The 23,687-nt window shown below is 42.9% G+C and overlaps 1 protein-coding gene across 6 annotated transcripts in view; it reads left to right on the top strand.

Moving 5' to 3' along the window:
• The window catches only part of LOC311102777 (apoptosis-stimulating of p53 protein 1-like), a 56,814-nt gene that overhangs the window by 25,496 nt on the left and 7,631 nt on the right, over positions 1-23,687 (top strand). For 2 of the 6 annotated variants that reach the window (XM_084144187.1, XM_084144183.1), the window contains exons 5-10: positions 18,281-18,382; positions 20,698-20,718; positions 21,047-21,221; positions 21,862-22,058; positions 22,622-22,786; positions 23,169-23,361. In XM_084144187.1, the coding sequence (XP_084000313.1) occupies positions 18,281-18,382; positions 20,698-20,718; positions 21,047-21,221; positions 21,862-22,058; positions 22,622-22,786; positions 23,169-23,361 (853 nt within the window). Of the gene's footprint in view, positions 1-11,516; positions 12,072-18,280; positions 18,383-20,697; positions 20,719-21,046; positions 21,222-21,861; positions 22,059-22,621; positions 22,787-23,168; positions 23,362-23,687 lie in introns of those variants that run through there. The other 4 variants (XM_084144188.1, XM_084144185.1, XM_084144186.1 and 1 more) reach the window with 4 other exon arrangements.

Below are 23,687 nucleotides of genomic sequence, written 5' to 3'. Positions count from 1 at the left end.
TTTTATTGCATGACATAAGTATTTGATCACCTACCAGCCAGTAAGAATTCCGGCTCTCACAGACCTGTTAGTTTTTCTTTAAGAAGCCCTCCTGTTCTCCACTCATTACCTGTATTAACTGCACCTGTTTGAACTCGTTACCTGTATAAAAGACACCTGTCCACACACTCAATCAAACAGACTCCAACCTCTCCACAATGGCCAAGACCAGAGAGCTGTGTAAGGACATCAGGGATAAAATTGTAGACCTGCACAAGGCTGGGATGGGCTACAGGACAATAGGCAAGCAGCTTGGTGAGAAGGCAACAACTGTTGGCGCAATTATTAGAAAATGGAAGAAGTTCAAGATGACGGTCAATCACCCTCGGTCTGGGGCTCCATGCAAGATCTCACCTCGTGGGGCATCAATGATCATGAGGAAGGTGAGGGATCAGCCCAGAACTACACGGCTGGACCTGGTCAATGACCTGAAGAGAGCTGGGACCACAGTCTCAAAGAAAACCATTAGTAACACACTACGCCGTCATAGATTCAAATCCTGCAGCGCACGCAAGGTCCCCCTGCTCAAGCCAGCGCATGTCCAGGCCCGTCTGAGGTTTGCCAATGACCATCTGGATGATCCAGAGGAGGAATGGGAGAAGGTCATGTGGTCTGATGAGACAAAAATAGAGCTTTTTGGTCTAAACTCCACTCGCCGTTTTTGGAGGAAGAAGAAGGATGAGTACAACCCCAAGAACACCATCCCAACCGTGAAGCATGGAGGTGGAAACATCATTCTTTGGGGATGCTTTTCTGCAAAGGGGACAGGACGACTGCACCGTATTGAGGGGAGGATGGAGGGGGCCATGTATCGCGAGATCTTGGCCAACAACCTCCTTCCCTCAGTAAGAGCATTGAAGATGGGTCGTGGCTGGGTCTTCCAGCATGACAACGACCCGAAACACACAGCCAGGGCAACTAAGGAGTGGCTCCGTAAGAAGCATCTCAAGGTCCTGGAGTGGCCTAGCCAGTCTCCAGACCTGAACCCAATAGAAAATCTTTGGAGGGAGCTGAAAGTCTGTATTGCCCAGCGACAGCCCCGAAACCTGAAGGATCTGGAGAAGGTCTGTATGGAGGAGTGGGCCAAAATCAAATACTTGTTCTCCCCACTGTAGCTACGCGGCTCTGAGACCACCATAGATGCGGTCAATTTAACTCGAACAAAACAATGGAATTGCCATGGAAACGTGTGGGGTAAAGGGCCGTGGGGGAAAGATCCTGAGTCTCATCATTGCCCCTTAGTAAAATTTGCCTACATTTAGGATATTGTTTATATGTGTATTTCACACTATGAGATAAAAATTTGACTATAATGCTTGTATGGATGTCAACCCCAACACATGTTCATATCATCATCACCAATCAACTACTACCACCACTGATTTCTGTATGCTAGCTATGCTAACCAGCTTATACGAACAGGAGTTAGCATTTAGCAGTCACTTCTTCTAAACCTGAAAAGGGACAACTTCTAAATGTTATTCAGCGAAAACAGCCAAATATATCCAAATTGGACATAAGTATACCCAAGCGAAAAAATTATAATATTTGTATATATTACAAGTATACTAAAGTATACTTAAATATACAAAAAATGCAAATAATATACATTAAATACGAGATGTATTTTCAGTATATCTGAAGTATACTGTAAATATAACAGCATTATCTTATCATAGTGTTATAAAATACTCCCTTCAATACAAAAGTAATTAAAGTACTTTTCCCATGTTTCTTCATTACCTCTGCGCTATTGACACAACGTCAGTTCTTTCGTACCCCATTAACTTCTTTCCGAATTACACTTCTTAGGTTTTTAGATTTTATTTATTTGCACCAAAGAAAATAAGTGAAAGACAAAACAGTACAGATAAAAAAAAACTGGTTAAAACGGTGTGCAGTTGATGTTGTAAGCCCAAAAGGGCTATGAAAACAACACCACAAATATAAGTTTAAAAAAAGTTTATTCAATCAGTTAAGCAAAGCATATTCATTATAATTGTACATGATATACTCAGTATACAAGAAAAACCATGTTTGACTATGTGCGTGTGAGTGTGAGAGTTAGGCTACATGGAGGGGATTATTGGGTAGTTTGGTTCATCAGACTTCGTGTGAAGTTATTGAGGGATGATGAGGTTTTGGTAATGTGAAGATAAGAATTCCAGAGTATGGTACCTCTGTATCTGATAGAGAATTGACTATGTGAGGTGCGGCAGTGGAGAGGGTGAAGGTTATTGTCAGAACGCTGAGTGTGGATGTGGTGCAGGGAATCAAGCGCAGGAACAAGGGTGTTCGTCAACAGACTTTAGTAATCCAAAAATAGTAACTCCACACAGGTGAATAGCCAACCCGACCGGGAGGCATGAACAAATTACGCACACAACAAACAGTGCGCAAAAACAAGAAAAGGCGCACGCAGTGCGGACTCTCGAATAAAAACAACACGAGAGAGAAAACCCATCAATGGCAACAGCTGACAATAATAATCACACATAACACCTGACCCAACACACGATAACTAAATAGGAAACAAAATCAAACACTAACAAGGGACAGGTGTACAAACAGACAAAACCAAACAAACATGAAACATCGAACGGTGGTAGCTAGTACTCCGGGGACGACGACCGCCGAAGCCTGCCCGAACAAGGAGGAGGCGCAGCCTCGGCCGAAACCGTGACAGTTATCGCAGTGTCTTGTGTTATATACTGTGCATTCGGAAAGTGTTCAGACCCCTGCCCTTTTTCCACATTTTGTTACGTTACAGCCTTATTCTAAAATGGGTTAAATAAATACAAATCCTCATCAGTCTACACACAATACCCAATAATGACAAAGCAAAAACAGGTTTTTAGAAATGATTGCACATTTATTACAAATAAAAAACAGAAATACCTTATTTACATAAGTATTCAGACCCTTTGCTATGAGACTCGAAATTGAGCTCAGGTGCCTCCTGTTTCCATTGATCATCCTTGAGATGTTTCTACAACTTGATTGGAGTCCACCTGTGGTAAATTCAATTGATTGAAAATGATTTGGAAAGGTACACACCTGTTTATGTAAGGTCCCACAGTTGACAGTGCATGTCAGAGCAAAAATCAAGCCATGAGATCGAAGGAATTGTCCGTAGAGCTCCGAGACAGGATTGTGTCGAGGCACAGATCTGGGGAAGGGTACCAAAACATTTCTGCAGCATTGAAGGTCCCCAAGAACACACTGGCCTCCATCATTCTTAAATGGAAGAAGTTTGGAACCACCAAGACTCTTCCTAGAGCTGGCCGCCTGGCCAAACTGCGCAATTGGGGGAGAAGTACCTTGGTCAGGGAGGTGACCAAGAACCCGATGGTCACTCTGACAGAGCTCCAGAGTTCCTCTGTGGAGGTGGGAGAACCTTCTAGAAGGACAACCATCTTTGCAGCACTCCAACAATCAGGCCTTTATGGTAGAGTGGCCAGACGGAAGCCACTCCTCAGTAAAAGGCACATGACAGCCCGCTTGGAGTTTGCCAAAAGGCACCTAAAGGACTCTCAGACCATGTAAGTCGCTCTGGATAAGAGCGTCTGCTAAATGACCAAAAAAAAAAAAAAAAAAAAGAGAAACAAGATTCTCTGGTCTGATGAAACCAAGATTGAACTCTTTGGCCTGAATGCCAAACGTCACGTCTGGAGGAAACCTGGCACCATCCCTACGGTGAAGCATGGTGGTGGCAGCATCATTCTGTGGGGATGTTTTTCAGCGGCAGGGACAGGGAGACTAGTCAGAATCGAGGGAAAGATGAACGGAGCAAAGTACAGAGAGTTCCTTGATGAAAACCTGCTCCAGCGCGCTCAGGACCTCAGACTGGGGCGAAGGTACACCTTCCAACAGGACAATGACCCTAAGCACACAGCCAAGACAACGCAGGAGTGGCTTCGGGACAAGTCTCTGAATATCCCTTAGTGGCCCAGCCAGAGCCCGGACTTAAACCCGATCTAACAGACTTGAAAATAGCTGTGCAGCGACGCTCCCCATCCAACCTGACAGAGCTTGAGAGGATCCCAAATACAGGTGTGCCAAGCTTGTAGCGTCATACCCAAGAAGACTCGAAGCTGTAATTGCTGCCAAAGGTGCTTCAACAAAGTACTGAGTAAAGGATCTGAATACTTATGTAAATGTGATATTTCAGTTGTTGTAGTTTGCAAACATTTCTAAAAACCTGTTTTTGCTTTGTCATTATGGGGTATTGTGTGTAGATTGATGAGCAAAATTTTAGAATAAGGCTGTAATGTAACAAAATGTGGAAAAAGTAAAGGGGTCTGAATACTTTCCGAATGCACACGTTAACCTGGAAGAATCCATTCAATCATCAATCAATCAATTTTATTTTATATAGCCCTTCTTACATCAGCTAATATCTCGAAGTGCTGTACAGAAACCCAGCCTAAAACCCCAAACAGCTAGTAATGCAGGTGTAGAAGCACGGTGGCTAGGAAAAACTCCCTAGAAAGGCAAAACCTAGGAAGAAACCTAGAGAGGAACCAGGCTATGAGGGGTGGCCAGTCCTCTTCTGGCTGTGCCGGGTGGAGATTATAACAGAACCATGCCAAGATGTTCAAAAATGTTCATAAGTGACATTGAAGGCTTTAGGTAAACTGCCTGGGAGATATGAGTATTTGTAGATGAAGTGCATAATTGGCGTACATTGTCGTAAATAGACAGGATATTGAGTTTCTTAAACAAAGGTGCAGATGGAGCCAGGTAATTAGAGGAGGTGGCTAGTCAAATTTGTGTAGGTAGGAGGCATATGTACTGGCCCAACAATATTACAGTAAATTAGATATGGGTAAATTAAGCTATAGTATAGAGTTAGGAAGCAAGCCTGATGAACCAAATGTCACGATCGTTGAGAGACGGATCAGACCAAGGTGCAGCGTGGTATGCGTACATGTTTATTAAGACGAATAAACACTTGACAAAATAAAACAACGAAAACGTGAAGTCCTACGTGCTATACACACAACAAGCCTAACAGGAAACACAAAGACGAGTCAAGATCCCACAACTAAGGTAGGCAACCAGGCTACCTAAGTATGATCCCCAATCAGAGACAACGAGCGACAGCTGCCTCTGATTGGGAATCACACCCGGCCAAACATAGAAATATCAACCTAGATCTACAACATAGAAATACAATAACATAGATCTCAACAGAAACTCACACCCTGACCCAACCAACAAGAGTTCTCTAGATCAGGGCGTGACAGTACCCCCCCACCCCCCAAAGGTGCGTACTCCGGCCGCACCAAACTGACTCATTAGGGGAGGGTCCGGGTGGGCATTCAGCCTCGGAGGCGGCTCCGGCTCCGGGCGTGACGACCTCTCCCTCTCTGCCTCCCCGTTGCACCCCTGGTCTGGTCTGGACCTCGGCGCGATGCTTCCCCTCTCCCTCCTCCCACGATGCACCAAGCCCTGTCTGGATCCTGGTGTGGGAGGCCCCGACCCTGGAGAGGGGCTGACTTCTGGGTCTGGAGTGGAGCCGCTGACCGGAGCTGAACTGGACCCCGGTGGAGCGGACTGCTCTGGCTCCGGAGTGGAACCGCTGACCGGAGCTGGACTAGGCATCGGTGGAGCGGACTGCTCTGGCTCCGGAGGAGATCCGCTGACCGGAGCTGTACTAGGCACCGGTGGAGCGGACTGCTCTGGCTCCGGAGTGGATCCGCTGACCGGAGCTGGACTAGGCACCGGTGGAGTGGACTGCTCTGGCTCCGGAGTGGAGCCTCTGACCTGGAGCTGAACTGGACCCTGGTGGAGCGGACTTCCCTGGTTCCGGAGTGGAACCGCTGACCGGAGCTGGACTTGGCACCGGTGGAGCGGACTGCTCTGGCTCCGGAGTGGAACCGCTGACCGGAGCTGGACTAGGCATCGGTGGAGCGGACTGCTCTGGCTCCGGAGGAGATCCGCTGACCGGAGCTGTACTAGGCACCGGACTGGGAACACGCACCACTGGCTTGGTGCGAGAGGCAGGCACAGGGCTTACCGGGCTGGGAACTGACGTTGGAGATGTATGACTATTCCAGTCCTTCTCTCTCCACTGCCAATCCCCCTCCAGTGAGGACTCCTCCGGGAGCCCCCACGAGTGAGGGAACAGAAATTCATCGTCGTCGTTCCTGCTCCCATGGTTGTAGGGAATCCACCTGAAACCCCCACGGGTGCAATGGTCGGGGCTCTTCTCTCTCGATCCCCGACCACCCCTTTAGCCCCCAAAAAATGTTATTGGGGCTGCCTCTCGGGCTTCCTCTTCGGCCGGCACCGTTGATGTCGCCGTTGATCCTCTCCTACTTGGGCTTTTACCTTCGCCCAGGGTCCTTTTCCAGCGAAAATCTCCTCCCAAGACCACATCTCTCCCACCTGTGTCCAGGGTGTTTGCTCCTCCTGGGCACGCTGCTTGGTCCATTGGTGGTGGGATCTTCTGTCACGATCGTTGAGAGACAGGTCAGACCAAGGTGCAGCGTGGTATGCGTACATGTTTATTAAGACGAATAAACACTTGACAAAATAACAAAACAACGAAAACATGAAGTCCTATGGGCTATACACACAACAAGCCTAACAGGAAACACAAACACGAGTCAAGATCCCACAACTAAGGTAGGCAACCAGGCTACCTAAGTATGATCCCCAATCAGAGACAACGAGCGACAGCTGCCTCTGATTGGGAATCACACCCGGCCAAACATAGAAATATCAACCTAGATCTACAACATAGAAATACAATAACATAGATCTCAACAGAAACTCACACCCTGACCCAACCAACAAGAGTTCTCTAGATCAGGGCGTGACACCAAACCAGTAGTCTTTCTGATGATACCAACAGATTTCATCACTTTGCTACAGACAAATTGAATATGATCTTTCCAGGATAACTTTTCATCAATTAGAAGACCGAGGAATCTAGTGGATGTGATTTGTTCCATTTCATTCCCACCAATTGAGATTCTGGCTCTTTTTTTTTTTAAACAATATTTCTTATTCTTACAAGTGAAAACAATAAAGTTGGATTTTTTAACATTTGCATAAAAAAAATTGTTCTCTATCATAAGCATAACTACATAACTAATTATATGTATAATCATGAAAACCGTAATAATGCAATTTAAAAAGTAATATTTAATGATCAACCATGTCAAACGCTTTGGATAAATCTTCAACACACTTATTAAAAGTGTACTTTAAATTCATTGTTTTTCAGTCTTTAAGTATACTATATGTTCACTATCATTAAACTTAAACACACTAATTGAAACTGTACTTCAATTTCAAATGCTTGAATTGTAATTTAGTATATTCATTCAAAATACACTTGGAGTTGTTTTTAAGTTGAAGCATTGATTAAAAAAAATATGAAACTCTGCTTGTGAGTGATCAAGTACACAATAAGTGCCTTGCAAAAGTATTCATACCCCTTGTATTTCTTCAAATTGTATTGTGTTAAAAAGTGGGATTCAAATTGATTTCATTTTCATTTGTTGTCATCAATTAACTCAATACTCTGTCAAAGTGGAAGAAAAAATAATTAATACAAATTTGATAACTAAAATATACTCATTGCATAAGTATTCAGCCCCATTGTTTAGTCAAGCCTAAATTAGTTCAGGAGTAAAATTTAGCTTACTAATCACAGAATATACAGAATATACATGGACTCTGTGTGAAATAACAGGGGTTGACATGATTATTTTATTAATAAACCTTCCTCTGTCCCCCATACATACAACATCTGTAAGGTCCCTCAGTCAAGTATTGAATTTCAAGCACAGATTAAACTACAAAGACCAGGGAGCCTTTCGAAAGCCTCATAAAAGGGCAGTGATTGGTAGATTGGCAACAATATCAAATCAGACATTGAATATCTCTTTAAGCATGGTCAAATGAATTATTATGCTGTGGATTATGTATTAAACCACCCAGACACATCAAAGATACAGTCGTCCTTCTGAACTGAGCTGCAGGACAGGAATGAAACTGCTCAGGGATGTTACCATGAGGCCATTGGTTATTGTAAAACAGTTAGAGAGTTCAATGGCTGTGATGGGAGAAAACTGAGGAGAAGATGTCACCTTTCATGTGGACAATAACCTACAACACAAGGCCAAATCTAAACTGGAGTTGCTTACCAAGAAGACAGTGAATGTTCCTGAGTGGCCAAGTTACAGTTTTGACTTAAATCTGCTTGAATATCTATGGCAAGATATGAAAATTGGTGTGTAGCCATGAGCACCAACATCTTGACAGAGATTGAAGAATTCAGAAAATAATAAAGGGATAATATGGCACAATCCAGGTGTGTAAAGCTCTTAGAGACTTACCCAAGAAGACTCACTGCTGTAATCGCTGCCAAAGGTGTTTCTAACATGTATTGACTCAGGGGGTTGAATACTTATGCAATGACTATATTTTTGTTATTTAATTTCTATCAACCTTTTCCAAAATAATTATAGAAACCTTCCACATTGTCATTAGAGTATTTTGTTTAGATAGTTGACAAAAAATTACATCCATTTTAATCCCACTTTGTAACAATAGAATGTGAAGAAATCCAAGGGGTATGAATACTTTTGCAAGGCACTGTAGTTTCAGTTCCAATAATGACTTTTGACGTACTTTCTGAATTCCTGTTCAGAAGAGTGCAGAGAAAGTTGACAATGATAATGGAATGTTTATTCCACTTAAGGAATTATGCACAGCTGAGGAACATGCTTCATGAGAGTATACTTTTTCATATCTCAAGAAAATATATTTAAGTATACTTTCAAAAAAGTATATTTAACTTAAATGTCCACAAAATACACATAAAGTATACTTTCAAAAACGCATGTGCACAAACCCAGCATCCTTTTCTGCAGCTGAAGTTTTGATTTATAATATATTTATAACATATTTAGCTTATTCAAATGTTTTGATGTTCATTTTCAAACTGAATAATGTTGTGCTTTTAATTAGACATTACATATTACACATTACACATTTTATTGAAATGTTAATTTATTACCTTAATGTGAACAACTAAAGTGTGAAATGCCAATGCTGCACAGTTCTCAAAAGTGTTACTTGTAAATTGCTGCTCCAGCCACAACTGCTATGTACTGTAAATTGCATGTTAGCATTGGCTGAGAATATTCCTTGGTCAATCAAGGTAACCTTTACATGGCTAATTACATTAGCAGATGTGGTTAATTAGTAGAAGTGTATTTGTAAAAGTATACTTGAAGCACATTATAAGTATACTTTTTTTGTAAAGAAAATACAGGAATTCTAATTCAAGTACCATTTTAGTATAATTCTGATTTATGAGAAATATACATAAAATGTACTTAAGGTGTATTCGAACTATATTTGTTTTGCTCTAATTACTAAGAATATTACTAAGAATTACTAAGAATATACTTAAGTACAAAAAGTGTCCCAATTTAGATCATTTTAAGTGTATTTAATATACTTAAATGCTAATAAAATACAAATCAAATTGACATTAAATGTATTTAAAATTGTTACAATTTAGATCATTTTAAATATACTTAAAATATGTTCATAAACTATGATTTAAGTATATTTACATTTTAAAAAATCTTCTTGGGTAACCAATCAATCAAATTGTATTTATAAAGCCCTTTTTACATCAGCAGCTGTCACACAGTGCTATACAGAAACCCAGCCTAAAACCCCAAACAGCAAGCAATGCAGATGTAGAAGCACGGTGGCTAGGAAAAACTCCCTAGGAAGGCAGAAACCTAGGAAGAAACCTAGAGAGGAACCAGGCTCTGAGGGGTGGCCCCTTCTGGCTGTGCCGGGTGGAGATTATAACAGTACATGGCCATTAAGGCAAGATTATTCTCCAAGATGTTCAAACGTTCATAGATGACCAGCAGGGTCAAATAATAATCACAGTGGTTGTAGAAGTTGCAACAGGTCAGTACATCAGGAGTAAATGTCACTTGGCTTTTCATAGCCGGGCATTTAGAGGTTGAAATAGCAGGTGCGGTAGAGAGAGAGAGTTGAAAACAGCAGGTCTGGGACAAGGTAGCACGTCCGGTGAACAGGTCAGGGTTCCATAGCCACAGGCAGAAGAGTGGAAACTGGAGCAGCAGCATGACCAGGTGGACTGGGGACAGCAAGGAGTCATCAGGCCAGGTAGTCCTGAGGCATGGTCCTATGGCTCAGGTCCTCCGGGATGAGAGGGAGAGAGAGAGAATTAGAGGGAGCATACTTAAATTCACACAGGACACCGGATAAGACAGGAGAATAACACCAGATATAACAGACTGACCCTAGCCCCCCGGCACATAGACTATTGCAGCATAGATACTGGAGGCTGAGACGGGGGTCGGGAGACACTGTGGGCCCGTCCGACGATACCCCCGGACAGGGCCAACCAGGCAGGATACAACCCCACCCACTTTGCACAGCCCCCACACCACCAGAGGGATATCAACAGACCACCAACCTACTACCCTGAGACAAGGCTGAGTATAGCCCACGAAGATCTCCACTGCACGAGCCCGAGGGAGCGACAAACTGAACTTTTTGTGGGCCTGTTACATTGTGGGCCGATTTGTTCAATGTGTGCCAGTCTGGTCAATGGAATGGTCTGCGTTCCATTGACTCATACATGCCAAGATCCTTTTAAGGTGTAAATTCGGATAGCTATGCTTGCTTCGCCTTCATGTTGGTGCTAGCAAGCTTGCAAGCAGGCTAGGTAGCGCTAGGTATCAACAGCCAATCCAGTAGGGGCCGGAGACTATAGTGAGCGTCGATTGGTTAATCATAACGCGATGTAGCAGAGGTTTATGTAAAAGGTTCCGTTTATTTCAATTTTGGCCCCTTGCCCATGCTTGCGTCGCCCAACTTCGCCTCCTCATTGAAAATGAATGGGCTTCCGTTGTTTCATCGTCCCCAACGTGCTATGTGGATATTTTGTGTTACCATATATCAGCAGGGGGATGCACAGCCCGAACGAGCATCTCTCCACATTTCCCAACTAATGCCTCTCCAGTAAATGTCCTCTTTTCATTTGTAAGTGGTGACAGTTTGAGAAATTGTTTGAGCTGTGCTGAGAATTGTAAAAGTATGAAAGTCAATGGTCCAATATTATACAACACTGCTGTGCATATGCGTACACGTTTTGGACTATGATAAACCCTTGACTCTGAGGCTCTATTGAGAATGACATTTATATGCAAGAAATGTAGTCACTGTGCCTATTCCTGAGATCACAGCAATTTAGGAATATGATGCATGAAAGCTCGTGAATGATACAAGTTTTCCCCAAAATCCCTGTGCGCATCTGGAGGGTCCCGGCATCTGTCCGCCAGACAGCTGTGACGCAGAGACTTTATGGCAGTAGGAGCTTGGGAGAGGGAGGGGGTGTACTCGTGCTGCAGTCTGGCTCCAGCAGCAGAGAGGGGGAGCGAGAGAGGGAGAAGTGAAAAGAACTGCTGGCAAGTTAAAATTGGAACAAAACCCTAACGGGAGAAACATTTATGCCGTCACAAAGACACGTCAGCAACGAAGAATGGGCGCTTTTGATAGGCTACATGTTTTAGATGTTCTTAGCCGACGTACATTTTTAAATATTGAGATAGGGGTATTGTTTATAGAAACATTTGGGACATACAGAGAATGACAACTATCCCGGTCCTCGGTCCATATCATCCCGTTGATTCTCGCACCCTCTGTTTACTGGTTGCAGATCAGCGTGCGCACACTTGTAACGGGGACAGCAGGGGACTAACCAACCGCGCTCCTCGAGCCAGAGGAAGAGACTCGTAAATCAACGCATCGGACAAGTGCGAAAGTTGAGATAGGAATCGGTGCATTGTCATTCAGTGGCGCCGTGACCGGGGCTACGTTTTCTGGATTAGCAGAGGAACTATTTGATATAAAAAATGGAGTGGAAACATGTTGAGGCTGTACAGGAATTTACAGTTGAAGGACAATGTAGCAAAATTAAGGTGCGATCTTGCAGATTTACCTGGGACGCCCACCAGGTAATAAAACATATTTAAATTAGATAGCTTTGATGTTTTGTCAGGTGTAAAGTTTCTCTGTGCAGGTCAGTCACATCATTGTCTCTGCCTATATGGCTTTCCATGTGTTGTTATTGGTTTTTATAGCATTTCATTGTATGTATCCTGAGCTGTGAAAATATATTTTCATGATTTTAAGGATCATGCAATGTCATAATTAAATTAATCTTGTATAGAAGTATTGTGAAATGGCACTGAATTATGCATTGAAATATAGGCATAGGCATGTCCATTATTGTGTTCTGTTAATTATAGCTTACATCTTTAGGATCCCCATTCATGTGGGATGTGAATTTTTATTTTTTATTTTAGAATTTTAATTTAATTTTAATTTAAATTTTTTTTTTTTTTTTTGGGGTCATTTAGCAGACGCTCTTATCCAGAGCGACTTACAGGAGCAATTAGGGTTAAGTGCCTTGCTCAAGGGCACATGACAGATTTTTCACCTAGTCGGCTCGGGGATTAGAACCAGCGACCTTTCGGTTACTGGCACAACGCTCTTACCCACTAAGCTACCTGCCGCCCATATTTAAACTGCATGTGATATACAGTGAGGGAAAAAAGTATTTGATCCCCTGCTGATTTTGTACGTTTGCCCACTGACAAAGAAATGATCAGTCTATAATTTTAATGGTAGGTTTATTTGAACAGTGCGAGACAGAATAACAACAAAAAAATCCAGAAAAACGCATGTCAAAAATGTTATAAATTGATTTGCATTTTATTGAGGGAAATAAGTATTTGACCCCTCTGCAAAACATGACTTAGTACTTCACAGAGGTCAGACGTTTCTTGTAGTGCTATAGTCACACCGATGTCTATTCCCATGGATGAAACATTGTAGGTACAGTATAGTACAGTGGCATGGTCCTAAATATGGTATGAGGGGTGATGCAGCATTCTGATCCTACACTTGTTTTCTAATATCAGCAGTTATGTCATGGTTTGACGTGAAGGAAATGCACTGTAGCAGTTTTTTTGTGAAAATGTCCCTTACCTTGCATTAGACCCTGACTGACTCTTGCTTTCCTGCTGTTTAACTGACATTGACAGACATGTTAAAAGACTGACAGCAGGTACCCAGAACAGCAGTACTGATATCGTCAAAGCTTAACATCTGTTTAAAGCTATGTCATATAAAGCTACTCTACAGCTCTGTTGAAATGCAACCATGCCTGCTTTCAGTGGTCTTTTCAAACCCCATTTGACTGATAAGGAGAATTTGTTGCCTCTATAGAATTAGGGCAATTCTGCCCATAGGCCCACTAGTCCATAATGTTCAGTGTAGTACTCATTCTATCCTTCTGGCAATGGATGACCCAATGTTCCACTATTGAATTGTATTGTCATGTATTCCAGGAACTCTTGATGTGACAGGCAACACTTGACATGTCCATTGACTGATGCATGACTGAATGGACCACTCAGAGGCACCTCTCATTGTCACACACACACACACACACACACACACACACACACACACACACACACACACACACACACACACACACACACACACACACACATAGTATTGTGTTTGTTAATCAGTGACTATACACAATCACAGGACATGGCAGGACTAGAAGCTTCCTGTTCAGGCAAAACAGGCATTTCCTAGTGGTCCAGTGATGATTGCTGGTGTGTGAGCTCCATGTGATGTGTGTGTGTGTGTGTATGTGTGTGTGTGTGTATGTGTGTGTGTGTATGTGTGTGTGTGTGTGTGAGCGTGCGTGTGTGCGCTGAGAAATAAAATGTTTCTTTTAAAAAAGCGTTATTGGGCGATTCCACGCCAAGACAGCCCAAAAATAGTTTTGGTATCTCAGATTGTTCTGTCAATTTTCACATAGAGACTTCATTGTGAGGAAGGATGTTTTAAATGCTTTTAACATTTCTATCACAAACAATTTTGATATACATGCCTCCTGTAAGACCTTATGATCTGCGAACTGTACATGATACAGACAACATCTTTGTGTCATTATACTTCCTATAGTGTGCTCTATTTAACGTGGATATGTCTAGATTCTGAAATACAATTTTTCACAATTTATTCAACATAAATCATATGAATATCTCAAAAGTACTATTTTTGTTCATTTTAAAGTTGAAATCCGATGCGGTCAAACTGCCACGTCTGTTTGCGATATTACAACAACAAAGACTTTATTACTTTAAACAACAAACACAGTTTTATTCCCTCAGACATCATTGCACATCATTGCACGTGCGATAGAACAGCAGAGTACTGCAATATTTTTTATTACGTTGCTGGATGCTCATCTCCTCCTTTTCAAAAACTAAAACTAAAACAAATGTGCCTGGGGTGACCAGTGACGCTGTTTCACCTTTCGTGGATCTCAGCTTTAAGACCTGTTGTTTGGAACAATATACAATTTAATCACATTTCCAGAGTGAGCTCTTTGCTAATTCTGAATTATGAGCAATTTTATGAGCACAACCAACACAGTGAATGGGAAAATAAATTCAAAGGGAACTCCCTCTGCTTGCAATTAGCTGAATGTGCAATCCTGGAGGTGGGCTGTGATTGGTTAATGACCTAATAACCGTGATCATCAACTAGATACAGCCATGGACCGATGTGACTGCAAGAAGCACAAACAGGTATAATATTTGACTAGAGCATAATCATTTCAAACCTTCCTTACATTTGTATACGATCACATACACTGAGTGTATAAACATTAGGAACACCTTCCTAATATTGAGTTGCTCCCCCTTTTGCCCTCAGAATAGCCTCAATTCGTTGGGGCATGGATTCTAAAAGGTGTCAAGAGTTCCACAGGGATGCTGGCCCATGTTGACTACAATGCTTCCCACAGTTGTGTCAAGTTGGCTGAATCTCCTTTGATTGGTGGACCATTCATGATACACACGGGAAACTGTTGAGCGTGAAAAACCCAGCAGTGTTGCAGTTCTTGACACAAACCGGTGCGCCTGGTACCTACTACCATACCTCGTTCATAGGCAGTTAAATCTTTTGTCTTTCCCATTCACCCTCTGAATGGCAAACCTACACAATCCATGTCTCAAGGCTTAAAAATCCTTCTTTAACCTGTCTCCTCCCCTTCATCTACACTGATTGAAGTGGATTTAACAAGTGACTTCAATAAGGGATCATAGCTTTCACCTGAATTCACGTGGGAGTCTATGTCATGGAAAGATTTCCAAGATTTCAGTTTTTTAAATTAGTTTATTTAGCTCCGAAAACTTGGGGGGCCAAATATAATCACCGGTGGACCAAAATCACTGGTGGAACCCTGACCTATAACATAAATTGCTATGTATAAAATGGGTAATATAATGAAAAGTACCAGAGCGCCCACTCTGGAAATTTGACGTGCTTGAAGAGTATATTGTTCCAAACAATATGTCTAAAAATAAACTATATCAAAAAGGGTACTTTTGAGAAATTCTTATGAATATTTGTAATGTTGAATAAATGAATGTGAAATTTTTTAATTTCAGAATCTAGACATAATGCATATTTGAGAGCACACTATAAAGAGTACAATGACTCCAAGATATTGTCTGTATCTTGTACGGTTCACGGATCACAGGGTCTTACAGGAGATATATATAGTTCTAAAAAGAGCCTAAAATTGACACTTTCATCATTACTTTCTCAAAAATGGTTTGTGATACAAATGAAAAAGCATGTCAAACATCCTTCCTCCCAATTACTTTTCTTTGTGAGAATTGCAAGAACAATCTGTGATAACAAAAATATATTTGTCCTGGCGTGGAATCGCGCTATTGTTTTTGATAGCTTTGTGTAGGCATGATATTCTGATAACTGCTGTATGAGGCCTCTAACTTCACACCAGAGGGCAGTTCTGCGTTTTTGATATTATAGAGACTTCTCTTACATAAGACAGAGAGATGAGACCTGTTCTCTTTGTTTGATGTTGTTGCTTAGATCTCCTGCTGCCTACACCAGTCTCTGTAACTCTATAGCCTAATGTTTTGTCATCTGATTGAGTCAGTGTGTTCATAATATTTGTATATATTACAAGTATACTAAAGTATACTTAAATATACAAAAAATGCAAATAATATACATTAAATACGAGATGTATTTTCAGTATATCTGAAGTATACTGTAAATATAACAGCATTATCTTATCATAGTGTTATAAAATACTCCCTTCAATACAAAAGTAATTAAAGTGCTTTTCCCATGTTTCTTCATTACCTCTGTGCTATTGACACAACGTCAGTTCTTTCGTACCCCGTTAACTTCTTTCCGAATTACACTTCTTAGGTTTTTAGATTTTATTTATTTGCACCAAAGAAAATAAGTGAAAGACAAAACAGTACAGAAAAAAAGAACGGGTTAAAACGGTGTGCAGTTGATGTTGTAAGCCCAAAAGGGCAATGAAAACCACACCACAAATATAAGTAAAAAAAAAGTTTATTCAATCAGTTAAGCAAAGCATATTCATTCTAATTGTACAGTGGGGAAAAAAAGTATTTAGTCAGCCACCAATTGTGCAAGTTCTCCCACTTAAAAAGATGAGAGAGGCCTGTAATTTTCATCATAGGTACACGTCAACTATGACAGACAAATTGAGAAAAAAAAATCCAGAAAATCACATTGTAGGATTTTTTATGAATTTATTTGCAAATTATGGTGGAAAATAAGTATTTGGTCACCTACAATCAAGCAAGATTTCTGGCTCTCACAGACCTGTAACTTCTTCTTTAAGAGGCTCCTCTGTCCTCCACTCGTTACCTGTATTAATGGCACCTGTTTGAACTTGTTATCAGTATAAAAGACACCTGTCCACAACCTCAAACAGTCACACTCCAAACTCCACTATGGCCAAGACCAAAGAGCTGTCAAAGGACACCAGAAACAAAATTGTAGACCTGCACCAGGCTTGGAAGACTGAATCTGCAATAGGTAAGCAGCTTGGTTTGAAGAAATCAACTGTGGGAGCAATTATTAGGAAATGGAAGACATACAAGACCACTGATAATCTCCCTCGATCTGGGGCTCCACGCAAGATCTCACCCCGTGGGGTCAAAATGATCACAAGAACGGTGAGCAAAAATCCCAGAACCACACGGGGGGACCTAGTGAATGACCTGCAGAGAGCTGGGACCAAAGTAACAAAGCCTACCATCAGTAACACACTACGCCGCCAGGGACTCAAATCCTGCATTGCCAGACGTGTCCCCCTGCTTAAGCCAGTACATGTCCAGGCCCGTCTGAAGTTTGCTAGAGTGCATTTGGATGATCCAGAAGAGGATTGGGAGAATGTCAGATGAAACCAAAATATAACTTTTTGGTAAAAACTCAACTCGTCGTGTTTGGAGGACAAAGAATGCTGAGTTGCATCCAAAGAACACCATACCTACTGTGAAGCATGGGGGTGGAAACATCATGCTTTGGGGCTGTTTTTCTGCAAAGGGACCAGGACGACTGATCCGTGTAAAGGAAAGAATGAATGGGGCCATGTATCGTGAGATTTTGAGTGAAAACCTCCTTCCATCAGCAAGGGCATTGAAGATGAAACTTGACTGGGTCTTTCAGCATGACAATGATCCCAAACACACCGCCTGGGCAACGAAGGAGTGGCTTCGTAAGAAGCATTTCAAGGTCCTGGAGTGGCCTAGCCAGTCTCCAGATCTCAACCCCATAGAAAATCTTTGGAGGGAGTTGAAAGTCTGTGTTGCCCAGCGACAGCCCCAAAACATCACTGCTCTAGAGGAGATCTGCATGGAGGAATGGGCCAAAATACCAGCAACAGTGTGTGAAAACCTTGTGAAGACTTACAGAAAACGTTTGACCTGTGTCATTGCCAACAAAGGGTATATAACAAAGTATTGAGAAACTTTTGTTATTGACCAAATACTTATTTTCCACCATAATTTGCAAATAAATTCATAAAAAATCCTACAATGTGATTTTCTGGATTATTTTTTCTCATTTTGTCTGTCATAGTTGACGTGTACCTATGATGAAAATTACAGGCCTCTCTCATCTTTTTAAGTGGGAGAACGTGCACAATTGGTGGCTGACTAAATACTTTTTTTCCCCACTGTACATGTCAATGTGTGTGAGTATTTACTATGTTTGTTGGTTGAGAGGGCCCACATTTTGAGCTTGTTCTTTCTCTCTGTTTGTCTGATGTGTGTGTGTGTAGGTGGGGAACCCATGCGTGGAGCTGACTCTGTCGGAGCTGCAGGAGATGGCCACACGGCAACAGCAACAGATTGATGCCCAACAGCAGATGCTGGTTGCCAAGGTACTGGTACAATAATATAAACAATAAACATCATTATCGACCTCACAGTGATAGACCTTCTTTCCAACCAGGAACCGTATTGACCTCACATTCAGAAAACCCACTGATGTCTATACCTCTGAGATGTCTGGCCATGCTCAAAGTTTTTATCCTCTGAGTTGAGTGGCTGTGTTGTGTTAGTTTGGGTCGTGTCCATTAGAGCACACCGTAGCAAAACGCTTTAAAGCTTTTCTCATTGGACAAGTCCGGGGTTGTCCCTTTTATTTCAGTCCTTTTTTCGTCCATTTGGTGCCTACTGAACATGACCCCGTTGTGTTATGGGATTGGTGCCATTTGAGTGTCCAGAGTGTAAATCATTCCGATTGGTCACAGACAGTTGTTCTGGATTGGCTCAGGTTTCAGCCTCTCTCTCTGTGGGCTCCAGCCAGTCAACATGTGGGTCAGAAGGCTCATCTATATAGTTATGTAATATATAGATCCTCAGCTTCCACTGGACTGGGGGACAGGCACCGGGTCAGAGAGCAGGTCTATATGTTATAGATCTATAGATGGATCCTCAGCTTCCACTGTCTGGGCTGGGCCATACACCTGGCTCCTATATGTCACCAGGGATCCTATTCTCTCTATAGGGAACAGGCCAGGATGGGGAGGACTGGGGAGATGATTTACTGTGGTCTCAGACAGGGGGATACCCGCTCACTGTCAAAGGGTTTAGAAGAAGATCCAAAACAGAGGCTCATCTGACATGGCACCTTAACATGCAAACATGAGTGTTAAAGGTCAGGTGGACAGGGTATGTATCATGTCATGTCTTAATAGAGTTGGTTGCAAATCACAAACAGCAGTTGGGGTGGGATGGGTTGGGTTGGGGAAGAGTGGGTGAACCTGGTTCCTCTAGGTTTCTTCCTTCTAGGGCGGTTTTACTGACCACTGTGCTTCTGCTTTTGCTTGCTCTTTGATTGGTTGATGGAATGGGATATAGTTCACACAGGGTCTGTGGTTGATCTGGTCACGTGCTGTGGTCAGCTTGTTGTGGTCATTTAAATACAACAAGCAGTTCCTAGATCAGCTTGTATGTGATGTGTTCAGTCACGATCTAGGTACAGGGTCATGGTTACCAAGGTCAGTGCAGGTGGTGGCAGCGTGCGTCGCCAGGGACAACAAGCAGGGACAACAACAGGAAGGGACTAGATGTCCGGCAGGAAATGAGGTCAGCAGTGAGCAGCCAGCTGCTGGGAAGGAAGTGTGCTGTCTCTAGGAGGGGATAATATGGAGAGGAACCTAGAGGGTTGAACAGTATTTTACCACACCCAGTGCACTGGTCACTTCCCAGGAATATCTAAGTCAGAACATACTGGAAACTCAAATTCAGCACCAGGAAAGCATTTACGTGTGACATGACATCAGGGGGACATCTTGTCACGTATTCTTTTAGTGTTTCATTGATCATCACATTTCCTTTACAAGGAGTTTGGATCCGGTTGTGGGTTAGGTTTTGACTGATATTTCTCATTCTGAAGGTAAATATGATTGTCTTTTATGATGGGGCTGAAGAAACACTGCGAATGTTCCAATGTTGTCTGTTCTATGAGAAGCCATGATGCCTTTCTCTGTGTTGATGATTGTAATGATTAGGATAATAATGGTGATGAAGTGGACTCCTAGAGGCTCAATGTAGATGAATGTATAAACTACACAGTTGTCAGTATGGCAGCGTTTTATTGAGTAATATTTGTTCACTGTATTAGCAGTGTGTATTAATGTTCGTGATTAGCTGTGAATTTGGGTGTTTGCATTGAGCGGGTTACCTCTCTCCTTCTATTGAACAGTAGATTGTGTTCAGTCAACACTCCCTCTCCTACTCTCTCTGTCAGAGCCTGCATTGTGTTTGCTCATTCTAGAGCAGACCTGAAAATGCTTCAGTCAGCACCACATAGTCTTGCAATCCCTTTCATTCGCTCTCATTCACATACTGATGAGCTCTTCCTTCATTCACTCACTCCACCACTTGTGTGTATTTGGTATGGATTCGCTTCTCGTTATTTAGATTGTCTATGTATGTGAGTATTATTTGCAAGGCTGGTATTTTTTTTGTATTGGAAAAAAACAAGCCCTTTTCCTATTTAGATAAGAGAAAACTGGTTTGTGTATTCTGTCTTCTCTGCGAGCCGGTGTGTTGAGTAGCTGAACAGGATTCTATTTCATGTGCATCTCTTGCTCCCTCTTTTCTCAATCCTTTTTAATTACCTTCTTTCTCTTTTCACTCTCTTTTTTCCTTTAACTTCTCCTTCCTCTTCATCCTTTGTTCCTTTCAGCTCTCTTCTGTGCGAACGGAGGTGTGTGGCTGTGTAGAGTGTGTGTGTGTGAATGTTATTGTTTGTGTGTGTGTGCGCGTCAGTGTGTGTAATTTATCTGTCATTGCACTGTGCTTGAATGAAGTGGAGGAATGCTTGCACTACATTTTCCGTCCCACATCTGTAACTCATTGTTCCCTCTGTTCCTCCAACCCAACCCTCTCCTCTCCTGTCCTCTCTCTGTGCTCCCCTGTCCTCTCTCTGTCCTCTCTCTGTCCTCTCCTCCCCTCTCTGTCCTCTCTCTGTCCTCTCCTCCCCTCTCTGTCCTCTCTCTGTCCTCGCTCTGTCCTCTCCCCTCCTCTCCTTTCAGGAGCAGTGTCTGAGGTACCTGCAGCAGCAGGACCACACACAGGGCCAGACGGTGTCGGAGGCTGAGAAGCTACAGAGGTTGAAGGAGCGAGTGGAGAGTCAGGAGGCCAAACTAAAGAAAATCCGCGCCATGAGGGGCCAGGTGGACTACAGCAAGCTCATCAATGGCAACCTGTGTAAGCAATGTGATTCAGTACGCAAATGCACGCACAAACACACACACACGTGCGCGCACGCACACACCTGGTGGGAGGAGCTATAGGAGGACATGCTCATTGTAATGGCTGGAATGGAATTGATGGAGCGGAGTCAAACATGGTTTCCATGTGTTTGATACCGTTTCATTAATTCCATTTCAGCCGTTACAATGAGCCTGTTCTCCTATAGCTCCTCCCACCAGCCTCCTCTGATGGAGAACCCCATCATAGTGGAATCTGGGCTCTGTTCAGCTGTCCATGATGTCATCTCTTTCCCTAGTTCTGTCAGTTAGCCTGGAATCTGACCCTCCCCATATTGTGGTCTGGAACTGGGTGTGTCTGGGTATCTTAAAGTCCCAATGTTCATACTGTAACAGGGTGTAGTCCTGTTCTGTATAACGTCCAAGGCTGCACCCTGTCTGCCACATTCTGATACTGGTACTCTGGAGAAAGGGGAGTTGTCCATCCAGTCCACAACTTTCCAATACACTCTATTCACTCTTCTCTCTCATACCATCAGACTTGAAACATGTATGTTTTGATTTCTCCCAACACACTCATACACACAGCCAGTCCGTATCTCACAGTGTACTGCATCCCCTCTCCTCTCCCCATGCAGCGGCTGAGATCCAGCATGTGAGTGGGCAGTTCCAGGAGAAGCAGGCAGAGCTGCAGTCAGCTGTGGTGAAGGTGGACCAGCTCACCCAGCAGCTGGAGGACCTGAGGAGGGGACGTCTCAACGGCCTGCAGCCCCTGGGAGGACCTCTCACTGGCACCGCCGCTCTGGAGCTACGCAAACTTTACCAGGAACTACAGGTACATTTCCTGAAGAAAATGTGTCTGCTCAGAAGTACTGTACACTTCATCAGATTCATATTTTGTTAGGAAGTTCCAGATTATGTAATGAAATGACACTTAAGATTCATATTTTGCTAGGACGTTCCAGATTATGTAATGAAATGACACTTCAGATTCATATTTTGCTAGGACGTTCCAGATTATGTAATGAAATGACACTTCAGATTCATATTTTGCTAGGACGTTCCAGATTATGTAATGAAATGACACTTCAGATTCATATTTTGCTAGGACGTTCCAGATTATGTAATGAAATGACACTTCAGATTCATATTTTGTTAGGAAGTTCCAGATTATGTCATCCAGCTGCAGATCAGATGAAGGAGAGGAGATTAGATTAGACATTTTCATTCTGAAGGACATTTGTGACACTGACATAATAGATGTCTCTCAGCGTTGTCTCTCCATTCCTCATCCTGCCAGGGCTTGGTTAAACAGAGACAGGACAGACAGGACATCCATCTGCCTCCTGGTTTGACTCACACTCATTGTGTTCCATGTTCCTTCTGTGTCTCTGCCAGGTGTGTAACAAGCTGAACGCGGAGCAGAGTGGCAGGCTACAGCAGAACAAGGAGCTGCTGAATAAGCGCAACACGGAGGTGACCATGATGGACAAGCGCATCGGGGACCTTCGCCAGCGCCTGCACAAGAAAAAAACTGAGGCATGTCAAAAAGAGATCAACTCAGTAAGACCAGGAAGAAACTCTCTGAAGTTCCCCAGAGATACACAATCTATCTCAATACCTTTGTGTTCTCACTCACTCTCATACACACAGACCACCAGCATATACAGTAGCATAGTATGCCTACATACTGTACAGTGCATAGTGAAAGAACACACAGTTTTCACATTTTGCTGCCTTAAAAACTAGCATTTATTATTTTCAAAATGTAACGCAACAAAATGCTGATAAGTTCACTAGGCACTGTTTACACATATTTACGTAGTTGACTTTGCTCTCTGTCTCTTAACAACTCTCTGTAATCATTGTGATTTTAACCACCGCTGTTTGGGCTGTGGAAGTATAGCTGACATTGTATTTTGCCCTCTCTCGCTCCACTCCACAGCTTAACAGGATCAACGGTCCTCCCTCCCCCCAGCCCACCCCCAGCAGCTCAGGCCGCGTGGCCGCGGTATGTCCCTACATCCAGGTGCCCGTCCCAGGCAGACAGGAGGGGGGCTACGCTCTGCTCCCAGACCCTGTTAAACCACCGTCTGTCCCTGGGACTGGCACCGTCAGCCATGGCCGCTCCAAATCAGGTCAGTCCCTGCCCCACACTGCAGCTTTACCTACTTTATCACTCTCAAACTACTGACTGTCAGACTATATCTGTCTATTTGGGACACCTTGATCTGATCTGGACAGTCCTGAGATTGCTATGGTGTAGCTGGTAGATGTTAGTTCAGAGTGGTAGCTACGCATAACTCCTCTGAGCAGATATTTCAGTTCTAAACTCATTATATTTTTTCTGAGTATTTAAAAATAAATCTGACTCAGCGTTCTCTGACTTCCTGCCCTCTCTCATGTCTGTCTGTGGACCTCTTCTTCTCCTACCCTTATTCGTATCGTCTGTTCTGTCGTGCCC

Source organism: Coregonus lavaretus (assembly GCF_964263955.1).
Source record: "Coregonus lavaretus genome assembly, chromosome: 27".
NCBI classification, from domain to species: Eukaryota; Metazoa; Chordata; class Actinopteri; order Salmoniformes; family Salmonidae; genus Coregonus; species Coregonus lavaretus.
Note: the sequence above shows the minus strand (reverse complement) of the source record. Positions and strands in the feature narration are given on the sequence as shown.